The 21,731-nt window shown below is 53.9% G+C and overlaps 4 protein-coding genes across 5 annotated transcripts; all 4 read left to right on the forward strand.

The window, feature by feature from the left end:
- Positions 1-4,061: 4,061 nt before the first annotated feature.
- On the forward strand, positions 4,062-10,850 carry KCNA7 (potassium voltage-gated channel subfamily A member 7). Its single transcript, XM_045510795.2, has 2 exons — positions 4,062-6,947; positions 8,032-10,850. Exons 1-2 carry the CDS (start codon positions 6,051-6,053, stop codon positions 8,845-8,847), a joined length of 1,713 nt encoding a protein of 570 aa, XP_045366751.2. The 5' UTR covers positions 4,062-6,050; the 3' UTR covers positions 8,848-10,850.
- Positions 10,851-10,991: 141 nt separating this feature from the next.
- Positions 10,992-15,477, forward strand: NTF4 (neurotrophin 4). The gene is made up of 3 exons (XM_010946942.2): positions 10,992-12,729; positions 13,769-13,892; positions 14,520-15,477. The coding sequence occupies exon 3, from the start codon at positions 14,532-14,534 to the stop codon at positions 15,162-15,164; it is 633 nt and encodes a 210-aa protein (XP_010945244.1). The 5' UTR covers positions 10,992-12,729; positions 13,769-13,892; positions 14,520-14,531; the 3' UTR covers positions 15,165-15,477.
- Positions 15,478-16,472: 995 nt separating this feature from the next.
- SAXO3 (stabilizer of axonemal microtubules 3) lies at positions 16,473-20,888 on the forward strand. Of its 2 annotated transcripts, XM_074369273.1 has the most exons (5): positions 16,473-17,163; positions 17,425-17,625; positions 17,725-17,886; positions 18,641-18,768; positions 19,292-20,888. In XM_074369273.1, exons 1-5 carry the CDS (start codon positions 16,618-16,620, stop codon positions 19,662-19,664), a joined length of 1,410 nt encoding a protein of 469 aa, XP_074225374.1. In that variant the 5' UTR covers positions 16,473-16,617; the 3' UTR covers positions 19,665-20,888. The 2 variants fall into 2 exon arrangements, with proteins under 2 accessions (XP_074225374.1, XP_074225375.1); XM_074369274.1 differs by lacking the exon at positions 17,425-17,625.
- LHB (luteinizing hormone subunit beta) lies at positions 20,565-21,681 on the forward strand. The gene is made up of 3 exons (XM_074370843.1): positions 20,565-20,579; positions 20,750-21,049; positions 21,336-21,681. Exons 1-3 carry the CDS (start codon positions 20,565-20,567, stop codon positions 21,576-21,578), a joined length of 558 nt encoding a protein of 185 aa, XP_074226944.1. The 3' UTR covers positions 21,579-21,681.
- The last annotated feature ends 50 nt before the right edge of the window (positions 21,682-21,731 follow it).

Below are 21,731 nucleotides of genomic sequence, written 5' to 3' on the forward strand. Positions count from 1 at the left end.
TGGAAGAGTTTGAGGCTGGAAACCTATATTTGGAAGTCATTGGTGTAGAGATAGCATTTGAAGCCATGTGACTGGATGGACTCAGCTAGGAGGGGAGAAAGGATGGATAAAGGAAGAAGTCTGAGAACTGAGTCCCAAGGCCCTCCATCAGAACTCAGATAAAGCAGGAAGACCCCGTAAAGGAGATGAGGGGGAGTGATGGCAAATGTAGGAGAAAACCCAGGAGAGTCAGGTGTCCAGGAAGCCAAGAAGGAAAGTGCTTCAAGAAGACAGTGTTCAGTGTGTCTCATGCTGCTGAGAAATGCAGGACCATAAGGACTGAGGTTTGGCCATGGTAGATGGCCTTGACAAGATGATGGGAGATGAAGTAGAAACCTCGGGTAGGGAAAAACCTTTAGAGAAGCTTTGCTGCCAAGGGAGCAGAGAGAAGCAATAATAGTGGAAGAGGAAAGTAGAGGCAAGGAAGGTTTGTTTTTTTTTTTTTTAAGATAGAAAATATATTAAGTTGGGGAAGGTATAGCTCAATGGTAAAGCTTATGCCTAGCATGTTCAAGGTCCTGGGTTCAATCCTCAGTACCGCCATTAAAATAAATAAACCTAATTGCCTCCTCCCCTCCAAAAAAAGGCATTAAAAAAATGAAATGAAATTCAAATGTCCTTCCTACAGTGAATGGATAAATAGATGGACACACGCTCATAACTTGGAATAGTACTGAGTGTTAAGAAGGAAAGAACTACCAGAGGGAGGGTATAGCTGATGGTAGAGTGCATGCTTAGCATGCACAAGGTCCTGGGTTCCATCCCCAGTGCCTCCATTAAAAAAAATAATAACAAAAATTTTAAAAAGAAGGAAAAATAACTGATACGCGCAGCAGAAAAGAACCAGTCTTCCATGCATTATGCTAAGTGTAAGAAGCCATATTGAAAAGGCTCTGTACTGTATGATATCACTTACAGTTGACCCATAAACAACACGAGTCTGAACTGCACAGGTTCACTCATATGTGGATTGTTTTCAAGAGTAACAGCTGCAGTACTGAACCATCCAGTTGGTTGAATCCCTGGATGTGGAACCGTGGGTGTGGAGGAACCACGTGCACTCAGATTTTCAACTGCATGTACTGTCCAAGCTCCTAACCAACCTTGAGCATTATTCAAGGTCAACTATATTTGATGTTCTGGAAAAGGCAAAACTACAAGGACAGAGGGAGAGAAAGCAGAGCATTAGTTTCCAAGAGCTGGAAGTGGGGGAAGCAGTTGACTACAAAGGGAAGGAGGGAACTTTGAAAGAGGGACAGATGTGTTTTTTATTCTTATTGTAGTGGCAGTTACCTGACTCTATACATGGCCAAAATTCATAGAGGTGTACACTATTAAGGGTAAATTTTATTGCATATAAATTAAACCTCAATAAACTTGACAGAACAAAACAAGTGGCTTCCCCAAATGCTCACTAATTACAAAGGGAAAACAGTAATAACTCCAATGGAGAAACCTAGCAGATGCTACCCTAACCAAATGATCAAAATTAACATCACTCGTGATAAGATATATCAGAATCTTATGCCTCCAGTTTGATGTGATGAGAAGAGAACTTCACCTCCCATTTTCCCTCTTCCCCCCAAAAACCTCTGTAATCTCAATCTAATCAATATAAAACACCAAAGAAGTAAGTCAGAGAAAGACAAATATCATATAATATCATTTATATGTGGAATATAAAAAAATGACACAAATGAACTTATTTACAACACAAAAACAATCACAGACATAGAAAACAAACTAATGGCTACCAGGGAAAGGAGGGGAAGTGGATGAATAAATTGAGAATTCAGGATTTGCAGATGCTAACTACTATATATAAAATAGATAAACAACAAGGTCCTACTGTATAGCACAGTATTCAGTACCTTGTAATAGCCTCTAGTGAAAAAGAATATGAAAAGGAATATATATAAATATATAATTGAATCACTATGCCGTACACCAGAAATTAACACAACATTGTAAACTGACTACACTTCAATAAAAATAATAATAAATAAAAAACAAACAATAAATATAAAAGACCAAATAAATGTAAATTGAGGAGCAGTACAGAATAACTGACCAGTAATCTTCAAAATGTTGAGGTCATTGAAGACAAGGAAAAAGTAAGAAATGACTGCAGAATTGCAGGGGACTAAGAGGGTATGACAGTTAAATGCCATATGGAATCCTGGATTGGATCCTGGAATGGAGAAAGGACATGAATGGAAAAAAACCGAGGCAATCTGAGCATCATGTAGTCAATAGTATTGTACCAATGTCAGTTTCCTCATCAGTTCCTTCATTTTAACAAACAAACCACAACAATGTAAGTTGTTAACATGAGTGGGAAACTGGGAGAAGGGTATCATGAACTCTCTGTTATCTTTCAACTCTTTTGTGAGTCTGAAAATATTTCCAAATTAAAACAAAATGATTTTATTATAGCCCAGGAATGACAGGAATGATACTGAGGAATGGGGAACCATCTGTGTTAGTTTCCTATTGCTGCTGTAACAAATTCCCACAAACTTCGTGGCTTAAAACCACATGCATTTATTATGATATAGTTCTGGAGGTGAGAATTCTAAAATGGGTCCACAGGGCTATGTTCCTTCTGGATGCTCTAGGAGAGAATTCATTTCCTTGCCTTCTTCAGCTTCTAGGAGCCACTTACATTCCCTGGCTCATGGTCCCTTCCTCCATCTTCAAAGTCAGCAGTGTAGCATCTTCTCTCCGCTCTGACCTCTGCTTCTATCCTCACATCATCTATGAATCTGACCTTCCTGCTTCCCTCTTATAAGGACCCTTGTGTTACAATGGGCACATCCAGATCATCTGCGATAGTCTCCCTAACTCAAAATTAATTTAATCAAATCCATAAAGTCCCTTTTGCTACATAAAATATCCTAAAGTTCCAGAATTAGGACATGGACATCTTTGCAGGGGGCAGGGGAAGGCATAATTCTGCCTCTCATACAAATGACACAGGAGAATTAGGAGTGATGACTGGAGCAGAGTCTGCAGGTAGAACAGGAAAAAGGGACCCCAGACACAAAGCAAGACGTTGGTCTTGGGTCTGGTGGGATGGATGAAAAGCAGAGCATCTGGGCAGCTGACAGAATGAGCTGTGGGGAAATAAAGTGTTCTGGCAGCTTCTGTGTTTTCAGGGGAATGAGGTGTGAGCGGACCTGCTGACCAAATGAGGGTGAGGAGGGCCTGGGTGTTGTGGGGGTTTGAGGAGAAGGAAGATGGGTAACAACCATCTTGAGGGAGCTGAGGGTACAATGACGAGGAACCTGGAGCAGGGTGGCAGGCAGGGGTCCAGCCCCCCTCAGGGCCCCCTGGGAAGGCACGAAGTAAGTGAGAAGATTTACTAGGGTGATGATTTGGCCCCAACAGTGCCCTGGAGGGGGTCATAGGCAAAGGAGGTAAAGACATGCACAAGAGAGTGACTTTATTGGTGGACTATGGAACAGTGGGAACCATGACAGAGAACCGGTGCAGAATTTCTTTGGGGGGACAACAGAAATGTTCTAAAACTGATTGTGGTGATGGAAGCACAAGTCTTATGAATAGAGAAAAAGTCATTGTGTCACACACTTTATTTTTTTAAATTGAAGTATAGTTGATTTACAATGTTGTGTTAGTTTCTGTTGTACAGCATAGTGATTCAGTTATGTACTTTTTCAGTTATCTTCTTTTTCATTATGGGTTATTACCAGGTATTGACTATAGTTCCCTGTGCTCTACAGTAGGACCTTGTAGTTTATCTATTCTGTATCTAGTAGTGTGTATCTTCTCATATCAAATTCCTAATTTATCCCTTAACCCCCACCCTTTCCCCTTTGGTAACCATGAGTTTGTTTTCTATGTCTGTGTCTGTTTCTGTTTGGTACATAAGCTCATTTGTGTCATTTTTTTTAAAGATTCCACATGTAAGTAATATCATATGATATTTGTCTTTGTCTGACTTTCTTCACTAAGTATGATCATCTCTAAGTCAATCTATGTTACTGCAAATGGTATTATTTCATTCTTTTGTGTCGTATACTTTAAATGGGTAAATTTATGGTAAATGAATTGGAGCTCAATAAAACTTAAGAAAAGGAAGGAAGGAAGGAAAGAAAAAAGGAAAGAAGGAGAGAAAGAAGGAAGAGACTGGGGTAGGGTGAAGGGCAGGATGGATAGAGATGATGGGCTCAGAGTACCGACGGGCCATGTTCGGATTATCTATTATTGTGGTGTGTGTAACCAACCACCCAAAGACTGGGTGACTGAAAACAACAAAGATCATTTATTTAGCCCCCAAGCCTGCGATCTGGCAGGGCTTGGAGGGGGAAGGCTTATCTCTGCTCCAGAAGCATCAGGGCAGGTAGCCCGCTGGGTGGGAGGACGTTCTTCTAAGACTGCTCAGTCACGTGACTGCCGGCCAGTGCTGGTAATCAGCTGTGAGTCCAGTCAGGACCCGGGAACCTAGGGTCCTCTCCATGTAGGCTTTGCACAAGTGTCCCAAGGAAAAGGGTGGGGTGGAAAGTTGCCCTTTAGGCTCTAACCTCAGAAATCACACAGTGTTCCTTTTGAGGTGGTCTATTAGTTGAAGGACTCACCAAAAGCCGGGGACAAAGACTCCACAAGATAGGGCGAGGTTTGGACTATACTGTAGCACAAAAAATATGGCCCTTTTAGGAAAAGACAATCCATCACAGGCCAGGTTTTGGCAGAATCATCTATGGGGCTATTAAAATGACTAAAAGTCATGACAGTAGTTTTAAAGGGATGGATGTGGAGCCAGGATCTAAAATCTTCTACGGGAGAGTGGGAGTGGCCAGAAGGGGAAGGGATGAGTTCTTTAGGGAAGGCTGGGAAGAGGTGTCCATGGATAACTTGAGCTTCAAAGGGGCTGAGAGAGGGAGAGTTGTCTGGAAAGGGCAAAAAGGAACACCCACCGCCAGGCTAAGTGGTAGGAGGGTGTAAGAGACAGGCGGCAGGTGCAGGGAGGAGGAGGGGTCAGTTCACACACAGAGTTCAGAAACCCACAAAGAGGGGTCTCTGTAGGTTCTGAGAATGAGAAAATAGAGAAGACAGAGGAGAAAGGGGGCTGACCAGAGAGGGAAGGAGAAAGACCTTTAGTGTCTCTCTCCACTCCTCCAGCAGAGGGCGCCTAGGGCCTCATTCCTTGGAGTCCGGGTGACCAATCCGCACCAGTTCCCCTCAAGCGCATCCGAAGGGGCTATTTTTAAGCGGTGTCATAGGACACCGGTGGCTGGAAGGCCATCGTCTGTCTGTCCTTCGGCCCCTTTGAGTGACCCTGCGGCATCTCTCCAGCCCACCCCCCACCTGTTCCTGGTAGGCCCGGTCTCCTTTTGCACTATTCAGGGCTACGGCCCAGGCCTTGCTGGGTCAGAATGTCTTCAGGTGGAGATCCCGGGGGAGACCCGAGCGAGGGGACCCGGTGTGTGTGTGTGTGGGGGGGGCACATGCTTGTGATCGCAGCTGCTGGAGCGTCCCTAGGATGGGGCCACCACCAGGATGTGGCAGAATCAACCTCGAATGATGGACAGAGAGAGATTCAGAGATAGGACTCCGGAGACCCTGAGTCCTCCAGAGGCCCTGAGACAGAGACTTGCAGTAATTCAGAGATACAGGGAAAGAAAGACCCAAAGGGCTGAACGATAATGAGAGAAAAGAGACCCAGAGAAGAGACAGAGTCCAAGGGAGACAAGAGATAAACAGACAGAGATCCAAGAATCAAAACGAAGACGGAGATTCCGAGAGACCAAGACACAGAGACTGACAGGAATCCCCAGGCACAGGTGACCCTAGAACGGCAAAACTCAGAGATAAATGACCCGTTGAGATACTCAGAGATACATTCCTGAGGTCAGAAATACAGAAGGATACATAGCTAGATGCGGAGGCATACAAGAGGAGAGAGACAGACAGAGACAGAAAGAGATGGAAATTTGTGACTGCAACAGAGGGACTCAGATACTCATTAAAAAAAAATAGACGAGACACACATGGAAATCCGGAGAGACGCAGGACAGAGATCGCAGGCGACAGAGAGACAGAGGGAAAGGGGATGTGAAGACTGGATGGACTCGGAGAAAGCACAGCCCGGCGGCGGCTTGGGGGAAGGGGCGGGCGCCCCGGCAGAGGGCGCGCGGCCGCCCTCTGCCCCGCCAGGGTCACGGCGCCCCCTCCCCCGCGCCCTGGCCGCACGGCCGGGCTATTTTTACGCGTGGACACCGGACACCAGGCTGGGGCGGCGGCGGCGGCGGCGGCCGAGGAGGGGCCGGGCCGGGCCGGGTCGGGCGTCGGGGCCACACGTCCGTCCGCGGGTCGCCGGGGCTGCGCGCGCCATGGAGCCGCGGTGCCCGCCGCCATGCGGCTGCTGCGAGCGGCTGGTGCTCAACGTGGCCGGGCTGCGCTTCGAGACCCGCGCGCGCACGCTGGGCCGCTTCCCGGACACTCTGCTAGGGGACCCGGTGCGCCGCAGCCGCTTCTACGACGGCGCGCGCCGCGAGTACTTCTTCGACCGGCACCGGCCCAGCTTCGACGCGGTGCTCTACTACTACCAGTCCGGCGGCCGGCTGAGGCGGCCGGCGCACGTGCCACTCGACGTCTTCCTGGAGGAGGTGGCCTTCTACGGTCTGGGCGCGGCGGCGCTAGCGCGCCTGCGCGAGGACGAGGGCTGCCCCTTGCCGTCCGAGCGCCCACTGCCCCGCCGCGCCTTTGCGCGCCAGCTCTGGCTGCTCTTCGAGTTCCCCGAGAGCTCGCAGGCCGCGCGCGTGCTCGCCGTCGTCTCTGTGCTTGTCATCCTTGTCTCCATCGTCGTCTTCTGCCTCGAGACACTGCCCGACTTCCGCGATGACCGCGACAACCCGGGGCTCGCCGCGGTGGCTGCCGCTGGCCCGGTGAGGGGGCGGGGCCTGAATGGGAAGAGGCGGGGTTTGGGAGGAGCTAGACGGGGTCCACAGGGACCTGACCAATCATAAGATGGGGTAAGGGGCAATGGGAGGCGGGGCATCTCAGGAAGGTGGGGCCTGGATCTGGGTGGTCAGGGCATTGGGGGGCCTGGGTGGGAAGACCTAGCCAATCATAGATGGGCAAGGGGCCGTGAGAGGTGGGCAACCCAGGGGTAGTGCCTGACCAGGGGACTCTACCGTGAAAAAATGGGCTGGGGGCAGGAAGATATAGCCTGAGGATCTGGCTAGGAGGACCTGCCCTATCTGAAGGGGGGAGATGAGGTAGGGGAGAAACATGGCTTGTGGAGGGCAGGAGGGCTAGAGGACAGGTACATTAAGAAATCGAAACTGAGAGGGAGGGTATAGCTCAGTGGTAGGGCGCATGCTTAGCATGGATGAGATCCTGTGTTCAACCCCCAGTACCACCACTTAAAATAAATAAACCTAATTATCTCCCCTCGCAAATTTAAGGGGAGCCTGAAAAATAAGGGGTCTATATGGCTGGCAGTTCCCAATGGTAAGGATGGGCTGGAGGTGGAGAGATCTGGGTCCTGAAAGCGGCTGAAGGAGCTGAAGATGATGGATGGGGCTTAAGGGCTGGGTCAAGAGGACTCCATCATAAAAAAGTCAAACTGAGAGCAGTGAGAGGAGGGGCCCGGATTTTGACATACAGATAAGGTCTGGGCTGGGTTTGGGGAGGGCAGGGCACAAGGGAGTGGGGCCAGGGCAGGGCCCCCCTCATCTGGAAAATCAGCTGGGGGCCAGATTTTGGGAGGGAAGGGGTTCAGCCCTACTCAAGCATCATTTCAGGAGGCCTTGCCAGTGAAGGATCAAGGAACCTAAAGTCAGCCTTCCAGGGATGATCCCTGTGGTCCTGGGAAGGAGTCTGTGACAGCTGGGTCACTGGGGTTCTAGGGAAAGCAGCTATTGACCAATTTTTAAAGAAGTAGTTGAATATTTAAACATTGAATATGGCCATTCCAGTGTGTCCCAGCCCTGGCATGGTCCTCCCTGAATCTCTTCCTCCCTACAGTTCCCGGCTCGACTGAACGGCTCCAGCCCAGTGCCTGGACCCACACCTCGCTTGCCCTTCGATGACCCGTTCTTTGTGGTGGAGACGTTGTGCATCTGTTGGTTCTCCTTCGAGCTGCTGGTGCGCCTGGCAACCTGCCCAAGCAAGACAGCCTTCTTCAAGAATGTGATGAACCTCATCGATTTCGTGGCCATCCTGCCCTATTTTGTGGCACTGGGTACCGAGCTGGCCCGGCAGCGGGGGGTGGGCCAGCCAGCCATGTCATTGGCCATCCTTCGAGTCATCCGACTAGTGCGCGTCTTCCGCATCTTCAAGCTGTCCCGACACTCCAAGGGCCTGCAGATCTTGGGCCAGACCCTACGAGCCTCCATGCGTGAGCTGGGCCTCCTCATCTTCTTCCTCTTCATTGGTGTGGTCCTCTTCTCCAGCGCAGTCTACTTTGCTGAGGTTGACCGGGCAGACTCCCATTTCACCAGCATCCCTGAGTCCTTCTGGTGGGCAGTGGTCACCATGACCACAGTTGGCTATGGAGACATGGCACCCGTCACTGTGGGTGGCAAGATAGTGGGCTCTCTGTGCGCCATCGCAGGCGTGCTGACCATTTCCCTGCCTGTTCCAGTTATTGTCTCCAACTTCAGCTACTTTTACCACCGGGAGACAGAGGGTGAAGAGGCTGGGATGTTCAGCCATGTGGACACACAGCCCTGTGGCCCACTGGAGGGCAAGGTCAATGGGGGTTTGGTGGATCGAGAGGTGCCTGAGCTACCACCTCCACTCTGGGCACCCCCTGGGAAACATATGGTCACTGAAGTGTGAGGGACAGTTGAGGTCTGCGGGACCTCATGTTTCCTTGGAGGGAGGGATGGAGGGAGGGGCAGAGGGGAAGATGGGGGGAGGGGGTTGGGTTTAGGAAGAACTAAGTTAGGTGGTAATGAGCTGGGAACACTAAATCTTGTTGGGTCTTGAGTTGTGGTTTGGTAGCTCCTGTGGGTACCTCCTTAGGTGACAATGAATGGCAATGGCTTGTGCTGAGTTGAGGGGGAGATTCCATTGGTTTGTATTGCATTGGGCTGTGCAAAACTTGTGGAGCCTTTGGGGTAGTGTTGAGATAGGTTTGGTCACATAGTTTTGTGAGTTTCTTAGTTCCATGTTGGGTTGGGTTAGGTGGCGAGTCTGGGTGAGTCTTGTCCAACTGCATTGTGCAGGACTCTGTGGTTTTATGAATCCCCTAGGGCCATGCTAAGGTGGTCACCCATGGCATTGTTGGGACTGCATAGTGTTGTGGAGTTGAGTTGAGACATGGTGGAAACCGTGTGGCTTTATGATCCTTCTAGGGCCATGTTATTTTAGGTTCTGTGAACTTGTGAGTTATGTAGAAATACAAATAGTCAAGTGATAAAATGGGAGCTTTCTAGGTCACATTAGGTTAAGTTGGGTTGGAATGTATGACCATGGGAGTCTTTCAGGGTTCTGTTGTGCTGAATTGTGTAGAGTTATGTGGCTGGAAGTTTCTCAGGGCTACGCTGAGTTGAGTCATAATGAGTTGTATAATCATGTGAGTCTTGTGGGGCCAGTTCAGTTGGGTGGTACAACTGTTTTGAGTCTCATAGGGCCGTACTGAGTTGAGTTACAAGTTGTATCGTTGAGTCCTGCAGGAATGTTGGGTTAAGTTGAACTGTATGTATGAGCTCCATAGGGCCATGTTGGTTTGTGTTTGCATTTAGTAGCAGTACTAGGACCCAAGGATAAGAGCACTGAGAAGGAATCATGTATCAAGGAGCGAATGTGGTGTGTGGGCAAACTGAACTGGCTTGCCCAGTGTCACTCACTGTAAGGGGCAGGGCTGGGGGCTGTAGATTCAGGTGTTCATGCAGAGGGACTCTGGATAAACTAGGAAGATGTAGCGGCTCCTTCCATTTACCCCACATCTGCTTTGTTTTGCCATTCAAACCTCTTCTCCACCTGTCTTCTCCACAGAGTTTGGCTTACAGACTCTTGAATGGAGATCAGAGCCACAAGGGCAGGGGAAATGGGGAGAAAGTGTTTGTAGAAAGTGTTTGGAGAAAATCTTTCTGTCCCTGTCCCCCCCAACATGATGGGGGGACAGAAACTCAAGAGAGGGGGACAGACAGCTGGAGAGGGATAGAGACCCAGAGAAAGAAGAGATACCCAAAGAAGAGACAGAGACCCAGAGGAAGGAGATAGAGACCCAGGGGGGCGGGTGTCAGACACCCAGAGAGAGAGGATCAGAGACCCAGAGTTGGAAAGAGACCAGAGCACCCCAGAGAAAGAGAACCAGAAAAGAAACAGGCAGAAAAAGTCAGTGCCCCCGAACTGAACCCAAGAGAAACGCTGTCTCTCTTCCATAGGATCACAAAGGAATCCCAAATCATGGCAAGCCACCCCCTCCTCCTGCAGCATAAGAAGTCAGCCAGACGAGCTTCAGGGCCCGCTCTCTTTTCCTGGGGAGAAACCAGATTCTCAGAGCATGGGAGTGGCTTCCCGAGGTCCCATGGCATGTCCCCGGGGGCCAAGACTTGTGGCCAGCCGCGTGACCCCACATGTCCCCATCCGCCTGCCGGTACACACAGGACCTCCCCAGTCCAACAGCTTCACGTCTCACAAATGAGGCAACCGAGGCTCAGAGGGCAGGGTGTTATCCAAGGTCACAAAACCTTTTCAGAGATCTTTCAGTACTAAAAGGGCATTTGGAGGACGAAGAGGACGGTTAAATCACTAACACATATAGGACTTCCTATGTGGCAGGTATTATTCAAAGTACTTGTATAAATTTATTAAAATCCATTCAGTGGTTTACAGAGAGTTGTCATTGTTATTTTTAGCTCTAACCCCCTCCCCCTTTCTTTTTTGGTCAAATGAAAGCTTACTTAGAAGCAAGAGTGTCGTATCAGAAGGGAGCTGTTTGAGGGGGACGTTCCCCTCACGGAGTCTCTCTTGGCAACTCAGAAAGCAGCTAGGAAATTCAGTCTGGAACCCCCTGATTTAATCCAACCACCTTTTTCACAGAGCGAGAGAAGAAGGGACAGATTGTGGGAAGAGTTTGATAAAGGTCGAAAATAATATAACCTTTAAATAATATAACACTTCTCTCTGAAATGGAGAGGAAGGCACATTTGGAGACAGAAACGGAGACAGACCGTCTCCCCTTCCATGGTGACAGACACAAGGCAGAGTCTGGGAAGCAGGCACAGAGCCCAGTACAGGGACCTGAGGAAGAGACACATGCAGAGAGGACCCAAGACCCAGCGAGAGGACAGAGATGCCCAAGGGGAGTTGGGAGAGCAGGAGAGAAGAGGGGATAGGGACTCAGAGAGAGAGGGTGGGGACAGAGACTGTTTCCCAGTTAACTCTTCTGTGAAAACTCACCCCTCCTACCCCATTAGAGACTGGAGATTCCACAGAGATCCTCTGGTGGGGGGTGGGGCACGTTGGGTGCTTAGGGATGCGGGAAGCATGGAGAGGTCAGGGAAGTGACCTGAGTGGACACTCAAAGTCTGGGAAGTGCCCCTCCCCCACCCCCAATAAACAACTGCGGCCGCCTTCTATGTGGCCTTGGCTGGGATGGCAAGAGGTGAGGGGAACACCCTAATCCGGGGACACCCTTCCTGCCCCCTTGCCATGCTATATTTAGGATGAGGGAGGGGTACGGGGTGACCCCCCCACCCACCCAAAGCGGGTGTCAGCTTTCCTCCTGAAAATAGCTCAGGGGTAGGGTGAAGGGCCCCACAGTAGGTCTGTCCTGGGACTCCAACTCCTGTCTGATCTCCCTCTGTCTTAAGGTCTCTTTCTCTGGGTCTCTGTCCACTTTGTGGGATTCTGTCCCCTTTCCTCAGTGTGTCTTTCCCCCTTTCTCTGGGTCTGTGTCTTCTCTTTCTGGGTTTCTGTCCCCCTCTTTCTCTTGGCGTCTGTCCCCTCTTCCTCTCTGTTTTTGTCCCTTTTCCAGTCTCCCTTCATCTGTCACTATCCCTTTTCTTTCTCTAAGCAGGTCATTCTCTTCCCAAATCATATCTTTGTCTATCTCCGAGTCCTGTAACACCTTGAATTTCTCTTATCTGAACTCAGGACAAGACCCTCTCCCCAGTCCCCACCCAGGAAATTCCAGCAGAGACGACAATGTGGGAGAGCCCCCCACATCCACCCCACCGTCCCCTCGGGCCTCGGGCCTTATCTCTGCCCAAGCCCAGCTGGTTAATGTCTGGCCTGGAGCTCCTGGGAGAGCTGGGGATGAGAGCAGAGAGTGGGAATCTGCCCGGGGATTGACACTTAACTGGCAAAAGTACGCAAAAGAATCTCAGGCCCAGACTCCTGGGTCTGAGGGAGGAGGGGGCTTGAAGGGTCTGGACTCCGGGGTCCGAGGGAGGGGGCTGGGGGCCCGGACTCCTGAGTCTGAGGGAGGAGGGGGTTGGCGCCTGGCCTCCTGGGACTGAGGCGGGCCGAGGGCTGAGGGAGCCAGGCCGGGCTGCCGAGGTCTCGGCACGCGTGTGGAAGGCGGGATCCCCCGGCCCCTCCTCCGCCGTCGGGCGCCGCCCCGCCCCCGCCCCCGACCCGGGCCCTCCAGAGCGTGTGCAGCGAGGAGCCGGCGGGCGAGCGGGCGTCTCTGCAGCCGGCGAGCAGGAGGAGGAGGAGCCGCCGCCGCAGCGCCAGGGGCAGCCAGGGGAGCCGAGGAGGGCGCCCCAGGTAAGAGCCTCCACGCCTCCTTCCCCGGGATTCCGGCGTCTGGATCGCCCTGCCCCCGGGTAGGGAGGTACGGGGGCGGGGCCGGCAGGGGCGGGGCTTCGCGGAGGAAACTGAGGCAGGAGTAAAGTGTCCCAGATGGACCGCCCGTCACCCCCAGCAGGACCCCAGAAGTCCAGACCCCCGGCTAAACCTTCTGGGGGCGGAGGGTCCTAGGAGTCCGTATTTCTCAGTACCTGGGGAGGAGGGACCTGAACTCCAGAACTGCAGAGTCCGAGGGAGGAGGGCACTGGGGGTCTGGACTCCTGGGTCTGAGAAAAGGGATTTGGGGGCCTGGACTCCTGTATCTGAGGGTGGAAGCTGGATGCCTGGGCTCCTGAAGGAGGAGGCAGCTGGGGCCCAGGGCTCTTGGGTCTAAGGGAGGAGGGGGTGATAGTCTGGACTCCAAAGGAAGGGGGCAGCTGGAGACCAGGACTCCTGATCTGAGGCGGGAGGCCACTGGGGACCAGGACTCCTGATATGAGGGAAGAGGCAGCTGGGAACCTCCACTTCTGGTTCTGGTTGGGTCAACATGTGTCCCTCTTCACATTTCTCCCTTCCCATTCCCCCATCTCCCAGCCAGGGCAGGCAGCTACTCCAGGTATGTGCAGTAGAAGTCTTGGACGGGCCCTGGCCTGTCCTGTGAGGAGAGAACATTCCAGGAAGCAGCCTCGGGGACCCAGGGCTTCTTGAGTGTGGGCCCTCGGGGACCCGGGTGTCCAGGCCAGCCCCACCCCCACCCCGTCTGAGAGATGAATGAGCTGAGGAGGATGTAATCTTTTCCAGCCTCCTCCATCCTCAGCCCCTCCCCTCCCCTCCCCTCTCCGCCCCCCATCTGCTTTCCATCCAGGAACCATCACCTGAGCAGGGCAGGGGCCTCTGGGAGTAGGGGGTGCAGCCTTGACTCTTGGTACCCTACACTTTAAGAGGAACACGGAGAAGGGGAGTGTTCAGGCCTCCTGCCCCACCTGCCTCTAACCTGCCTGTTTCCTTCTTCCCCTAGGTGGTTGCCCCCTCCCTCTCCTGAGATGTCAGGAAGGAGGTGGCGTCCTGCGTCCCCCACAGGGGCTCCCCGGAGCCTGGGGGCCCCCAGCCCTGGAGCTCGGAGGTGGAGGAGGTGCTGACAGGTCTGGTAACCACCTCGTCGCTTCTCAGTCCTCTCCAGGCCACCTTTTTCCAGAACCCACAGGCTTCCAGAATGTTCTAGAGAATCTGCAATATCCATGCCCTTGCCAGCATCTCTCAGCCCTGGGTCAATTTCATGGACAGGGAAACTGGCACCCCACCTGATAGCAAGTGTCTTGCCTTCTCAGTAGCAGCTTTGAGTTGAACTTGGGTCTCCCTAAGATTCCAGAATATGACCTTTCTCAGAATTTTGGAACCTCAAACCTCCTCCAGGCTGCAGGACTTAGGGTTCATTGGTATTGTTGAGGCAGGATGTCAGAGTGGAGTTGCTCAGACTAGGTTCAAGCCCCACCTCTGGCATTTGCTGGCTGTGTGACCTGGTGCAAGTCACTAACCTCTCTGAGCCTGTATTTCCCCATTTGTTGGCTATAGTTAGTAATAATAGTAGAATAATTATGATTACTCTAGAATTTGATCATTATCAAAGTCCTAGAATATAGTGTCCCCCAAGGTTCTAGAAAGGGGTCTCCCTGTGGTTCTGGCACACAGGTCCCCCTGGAGTTCCCTTCTGTCCCTCCCTTCTGTTATATCCTCCTGTCTAACTCCAGCTCCCCTCTCTCTATCCTCAGGTGCTCAGCGAGATGCTCCCCCACCCCTCAGGCTCCCTCCCCATCCTCCTACTTTTCCTCCTCCCCAGTGTCCCAATGGAGCCCCATCCCCCACCCTCACCACTGCCCCCATTTCCAGCCCCTGAGTGGGACCTCTTGTCCCCCCGAGTAGCCCTGTCGAGGGGTACCCCCACGGGGCCCCCTCTGCTCTTCCTGCTAGAGGCTGGGGCCTTCGGGGAGCCAGCCGGCAGCCCAGCCAACCGCAGTCGGCGGGGGGTGAGTGAGACAGCACCAGCGAGTCGCCGGGGAGAGCTGGCTGTGTGTGATGCAGTCAGCGGCTGGGTGACAGACCGCCGGACTGCCGTGGACCTGCGTGGCCGTGAGGTGGAGGTGCTGGGCGAGGTGCCTGCAGCTGGTGGCAGTCCCCTTCGCCAGTACTTCTTCGAAACCCGCTGCAAGGCTGACAGCACTGGGGAAGGTGGCCCCGGTGGGGATGGAGGGGGCTGCCGGGGTGTGGACCGGAGGCACTGGATGTCTGAGTGTAAGGCCAAGCAGTCCTATGTGCGGGCACTGACCACTGATGCCCAGGGTCGTGTGGGCTGGCGATGGATTCGAATTGACACTGCCTGCGTCTGCACGCTTCTCAGCCGGACTGGCCGGGCCTGAGGGCCCCTACCCAGGAACTGGGCAGGCAGAGGAAGAGGAGAGCTGGTTGCTGTAAGACCTCAGAGGTGGCCCAGCTGTTGTGGCCTCAGTTTGGGAACTTGTCAAATGGTCACAAAAATAACAGCTCTCTGACTTTTGAGAGCTCAATCTGGGCAAGACAAATGGTGAACAAATGGGGTTTTGAAGGATGAATAGGAGTTCTTCTGGATGAACTTGAAGGTAATGATGATGATGATGATGATGATAGCCAATATTTTGAGTGTGTACTGTTTATCAGCTCTAATATACAACTTGTCAGATCAGCTCTGGTGGATTTGACCATTGAAAGCCCTCACCTTCTGAGTTGATGACCATGTGATTTCAGAGGGCATCACTTCGCCCACCCTGGAGAGCATAACAAGGAAGGGCTATGTTAAGAAGAGAAGCATAAAAACTGGAACATGTAAGCAAGTAGTTGGGAACTAGGGTTCGAATGAGACATCTTACTTGGTCACATGGGGCAAGTGTTGGCTTAGAATGTTCTGTGTTGAGGTAGTGAGCCACGCATCACAGTAAGAGCACAAGCAAAGTTGATTGAAAGGCAGTCAGGAAGTTTACGAGCCATTCTCTTCCCAACCTTTATCCTATACTCTGAAAGAAAGAGATCTCAACATTGTCCAGCCTGAGTAGGGCATAAGGTTTTGACCACGGGGATCAGGGGTCATTTGGACATAGGTCAGCCTGGAGTGAGCCAGGAAAATCCAACAGAAGAAGTGGCCCCAGAAGCCTGAATGAAGGAGTCAGTGGGAATCTGGGCCAGGCTACAGAAGGCAGCCTGTTTTCCCTGTCTGAAGAATGGGTTAGTGGGATGAGCTAACGGGGGCTGAGGAGGCAGAGACATTAACCAAAAGGGCTTTAAAGTGAGGAAGTGACAAGGGAAGTCAGGGGTAGAACACACACCCTCAGGACACCCCTTTGTTTATTACCACACCATAGCCTCACACCTGTTGCCAACGCGTGCAAACACACACACATTCTTTTGCCTTTGTTTCTACATCTCTGTGTTCTAGGTCTGTGGTTCCCATTCTCTTTTCTGCTGCTTCCTTTTCTGTTCAAATTCCTGTCCCGTCATCTCTGGGTCAGTAGCACTCTGTCCCTGTTTCTCACTGTCTCACATGAATTCTTGTATGTGTTTCTTTCTTATTTATCCAAGCTCTTTCCACACCCCCCTCTTTTTTGTCTACTTCCCTGTGGGTCTTCCCCGCTTCGCCCACCCCCTACCCAGGTGGAAGTTTTCAACCAAATCAAAGGCAGGCAGGACAGAAGAAGCTGATGCTGACTCCTCCAGCACATGCAGGGAGGGGGGGCAAGCCCCAGGGAAGTCTGGAAATCGTTACCCCAACTCCTTCCCCCCTGAAGGTGGGCTGTCCTGGCAGAGGGAGGAGGTGGCCAAGAGGACTGGATCCCTAAAGGAATGGGGGGTGTTTTTCCAGGATTCCCTGATGCTCTGGGTGGCTCTGTCCTCCCCTTTTGTTCCTCAATTTCTGGCTCTCTTACATGCCACCCCCCACCCCAGGTCTCTGTGTCTCAAAACTCTCTAAACTCTGAACTTCTCTTTCTTCGTCCTCTCCCGTTTCTGCCCTCCTCTCCCTCTGGGTCTCCCTCACTCCACTTCTCTGAGTTTCTGTACCCCTCTCTCAGAGTCCCTGTCCCTCCAGGCCTGGGTCTCTTTCTCACTTCATCCATCCATCCACAGGCCTGCAGGCCCCTTCATTGGGTGAGTTCAGGGTGGGCGGGTTCTGTTACCTGGGGCAACAGCAACAACAAGCCTGCTTCTGCTAGGCTACCGGGCGGGGATGGGACCATGGCGGGTCGGAACTTAGCTCTGCGCTATGGTGCCCCCTGGTCTCCCATCTCTGGGACTGAGGTACCTGGATTCTGGCCCAACTGGCATCTCACCAGCAGTGGCGTCGCTCACCGCTTTATCCCGCCCGTGCCCTTTCCTCCGCCCACTGTGCAGGTGAGAGGACCTTAGGCTCTAGGCCAAGAGGAAACTGGGGCCCAGACTGAAGGAGGGGCCTGGCGATCCAAACACCTGCTGAGAGAAAAGGGGACTGGGGGCTTAAATTCCTGTCTGACTGAAGGAGAAGGGTCCCAGAGTCTTGGGTGTGAGAGAAGAGGGGCCAGGGGAGGAAAGGCCTGGGGACTCACTGGAAGAGATCAGGGATGGCGGGCCAGATTCCCATGTCCTTTCAGCTGACGTCCCCCACCTTCTCCCCAGTCCACGGTCGCGGAGCCCCTGCCCGCAGCCGCAAAGCAGGATTTGCATATCTGGGCTTTCGACGAGGTCATCAGCAGATGGGAGACAACCTCGGGCTCAGCTTGTGTGCCCAAGACCCACGGTGGGCCCTATGCGCAGCCCGAGGCCCCAGATCTTGCGGACCCCAGGCGGACTGTGGGGATCAAGGATTTAGGGGAAAAAGTAAGGCTCTGGGATGCCCAGATCCACGGGAGACAGGGCTGGGGACCGCCCTGGAATCCCGTGCACCCTCACGTTGGGTCCCCGCGTCGCCTTCCCCAGCTCAGACACCGCGGCTGGCGCCTCCCTCTGACCACAAAGTACCAGTGCAGTGAGACTAGGGCGCAGTACACCGGCTGGCCCGGCCTGGAGCCGCCCTCCACCACCCATGTCGGTCCCCAGCCCCTGGAGCTTGCAGACCACCACCGCGGGGGTCCTTCCCAGGTAGCTAAGACCGCACTGGCAGGGTCTGGCAAAACTTGGAGCGCCCGGGGAGGGGTTAGGGGGTCTTAGAGGCTAGGGACCCAACTGAGACCCTGGGGCGGGTTCGGAAGGAATTTTAAGTCTAGAGGTGTGGCCAGAGAGTCTGGGGCCAAATCAGAAGGTTATGTACACTGGGGGAGGGGCTGGGACCTTTGTAGGTGAGGCCAGAGGAAGAGGGGACTGGAAACCAGAAACCCCAGCTCTGAGGCTGGAGGCGCAACATGTAAACCCTGAGGCGGGCCTAGGAGGCTGTACTGAGGCTGGGGGCGGAACTAGGCGGCGGACAGGACGTGTGGGCGGAGCTTGAATATTCTGAGACTCATTTGGGGCTGGAGGCGTTGCTAGGCTTTGCCGGTTTGGGTGAAGTAAGGAGGAATGGTTGCCCAAGGCACTGCTGAATTCCAGTGGCGGGACCTGGACGGTTGGAGTCTGGGGCAGAGCCGGGGAGGCTTTTTGGTGGCTGGGGGCTTGGCTTTGTGTTCTTAGACAGGCAGAAAGTATTTGGATTTTGGATGTGAGGCTAGTAAGAGTTCTGATTTGGGGACCGATGCTGAAGTGCACTGGCGTGCGATTGGTCAGGAAGGATTCTGGTTCTGGCAGCGGGTGTCTGGGCCTGGTTCAGAAGAGCTGTTGAGGTAGAAGGAAGAGAAATTCTCAGTCTGGGACACAGGGCATGGAATGGGGTTTGAAAACTTTCTTGCTAATCCCTCCTCAGGCTCTAATCCCCTGGACGAAGAATTCCAAACTGGCCGGCCGGCCTTTCACAGTATCTGACCAGGGCATCCTGGATCGCCATCAGCCCTATCTGACCACGACGGCTCGGGACTTCAAGGCCTACTCGAAGTGAGCCTTGGTTCTCGCTTGGCACAGCCCCCTCATAGGCTGGTGGGACCCCGAGTCACCTGGTGTTGGCTCCCCGGTCTGACTCAGTAGTCTTGGCTTTCAGCCTGCACGTGCAAGAACCCAGCCCCTACTTTTTTCAAGGGGGGGGGGGTGCTGGTATCCTTAGTATCAACTCTCAGGAACATGAAGCCTGCAAAGGGCCCAAGAGGGAGTTCTGGATCTAGGGGTGTGGCTCTGAGGGTCTAGGACAGGCCTCCTTTGGTATTTGAGTCCCCAGATACTCCTTTCCAAGGATGCGAAAGTCCTAGATTCCAGGCCCTTAAATACCTCGAGGATGCAGGAATCCAGGCTAGGAGTCCCCATCCCCATGCTTCCTAAAGGGTCCCCGATTCCTACAAATGTGTCCTCGCCTCGAAACGCAGGAGTTCCACAGCCTCCTCAGGTCCTGAGGTCTGAACCTCAGCCTCATCCCGTGGATCCAGCTGTGCCCTCCCCATCCTGCCTCCACCCCAACCCCCAACAGCAAGGAGTTGTCGGGATGCCCTCCCAAGGACTCGCTGACCTACTGGAGCTTCGAGGAGACGCCCCAGGTCTGGGGCCACGGCCCGAAGCAGCAGCCCAGTCCGCACTCTTCTCGGCTGCCTCGGCCACCGAAAATCCGCGTGCCTCGCGGCAGCCTGATGACACCAGCTGTGCCGCATCGCGGGGCGCTGTCTCTGGCTCAGGAATCCTACAGACCCCCGCTGCACCCACTCCACCGGCTCGACCGTTTCTGCCCGCTAGAGCTGCCCTGGGGCGGCGCCCACTGGAAGCCCGTGTCAGGCATCTACAGCGTGCCACAAGCTTACCGCACCGAGAACTCCAACTATGGCAGCTTAAAGCTCGCGCTCGTCTGAGACAGACAGACCAGCCCCGCCCTGGACACGCCCCCCCGAGCCTGGAAGTCAGCGACTAGAAGCTAACCGGGCGGGACTAAGACCTGGAACCCCGCCCGTCACTTGGGGGCGGGGCAGATCTTGGGGACCGCCCCCGAGCCGTGGGCGGGGCGAATCCCACATCCCTCTAGTCGATTGCGGGGGCGGGACTGAGCCTGTTAAGTATACTCAGGGTTGTGGGCTGGCGGATGGGACACGCCTTCTGCGGGACAGAGCTTAATGAGAGTTAAATACTCTAAACCACTCTCTTTGCTGGGTTCGGTTCCGGCATTCTGGCTGCTGGGGCCCTGAGTGTGAGAGAAGTGGGGTTCACGCTGAATACCCTGTGGAGGGGCGGCTCATCTGGTTGCCGGCGGATCCCCCACCTCTGGTTACAGAATCCAGTATTGAAGCCATGTCCCTCCTAAGAGGTTGGAAAGTCTATGGTAGATGGAGCAGGGTTGAGGCGTCAGTCCCTCACCATTCGAGGGTTGTCAGAAGGGCCCTGCTCCAGCCTCTGCCGGGCTCCCCTCTTGATAGAGGCAGGCCAACACGGCAGAAGACACAGCTTAAGGCTTCCTATCCCCTATTTCTTATGACCCCAACACGACTGCGCTAGCACCGGGGGACTGAGTCTGCAAAGTTAGCCTCACCATGGGTGTCTTCGGCTTCTTGGTGTGGGAGCCATTCAGGGAGCGGGTGGGGAAGGGGGGTGGAGTGGGCCACTGAGCCACTCCTTCACCTCCCTGACCTTGTCTGCTTCTCGCCCCCGAGGAGATTAGTGTCCAGGTTACCCCACCATGCTGCCACCCTCAGTGGCCTTGCCGCCCCCACAGCCTGCAGGTATAAGACCAGGTAAACACGACAGAGGAAACACCAAAGATGGAGATGCTCCAGGTAAGACTGTAGGGCCCCTGGGCACCTTGCAACCCCATCCAGGCCACAGCTGACAGGAAGACGGAGAGTCCTGTGACCTTGTGAAGGAGGCCTCTTTCTAGAAGGCTGTGGACAGCCAGCAGGCTTACTGTCAGGAGGAGGGAAGCAGGTGGAGCAGGGCCTGAGGGCAGTTATCTGAGGTCCCTGGGTATGGGGATGGGAGACCCCTGAATGGAAGCTGTAAGGCAGATAGGGGTCCCCAGCAAGGATGGGGGCTTGGGCAGAGGTCTCAGGCTGGCCCTGAGACACTGGCCTTCTCCCAGGGGCTGCTGCTGTGGGTGCTGCTGGGCGTGGGTGGGGTGTGGGCATCCAGGGGGCCACTGCGGCCACTGTGCCGGCCCATCAATGCTACCCTGGCTGCGGAGAACGAGGCCTGCCCTGTCTGCATCACCTTCACCACCAGCATCTGTGCGGGTTACTGCCCCAGCATGGTGAGCTGCTCAGGGTGGGTGTGGGCCAGGGTGCTGCCACCTCAGCTCCAAGTGGATTACTCAGGGCCAGGCCCGCAGGACAGGAAGTGGCACCAGGGGCGGAAGGGTGGCCTGTTGAAACTCCCTACCCGAGGGGCTGGGGAATTGTCAGAGTTGGGCATATGGGAGGGAGAGCATACAGGGTTCCCTGGACACCTGAGTTAGGGATCTGCAGGGTGTGGTGGGGGAGCCTGGGGAAGGGCTTGGCCTCAGGCAGACCCCCAAGCCATGTCCCCACCACTTCCAGGTACGGGTGCTGCCGGCTGCCCTGCCACCTGTGCCCCAGCCGGTGTGCACCTACCGTGAGCTGCGCTTTGCCTCCGTCCGGCTCCCTGGCTGCCCTCCTGGCGTGGACCCAATGGTCTCCTTCCCCGTGGCCCTCAGCTGTCACTGCGGGCCCTGCCGCCTCAGCAGCTCTGATTGCGGGGGTCCCAGAGCCCAACCCTTGGCCTGTGACCGACCCCTGCTCCCAGGCCTCCTCTTCCTCTAAAGCTCCCCCACCTCAACCTCCCACACCCACCCCAACTCCTGGAGCCAGCAGATGCTCCCCTCTCCCCTTCCCTCCCCTCCCAATAAAGGCTTTTCAAACTGCACTCTGGGGTTGTCTTTTTTGGGGGCTTGTACACCTGTGTACACACACACA

Source organism: Camelus bactrianus, chromosome 9 (assembly GCF_048773025.1).
Source record: "Camelus bactrianus isolate YW-2024 breed Bactrian camel chromosome 9, ASM4877302v1, whole genome shotgun sequence".
Classification (NCBI taxonomy): Eukaryota; Metazoa; Chordata; class Mammalia; order Artiodactyla; family Camelidae; genus Camelus; species Camelus bactrianus.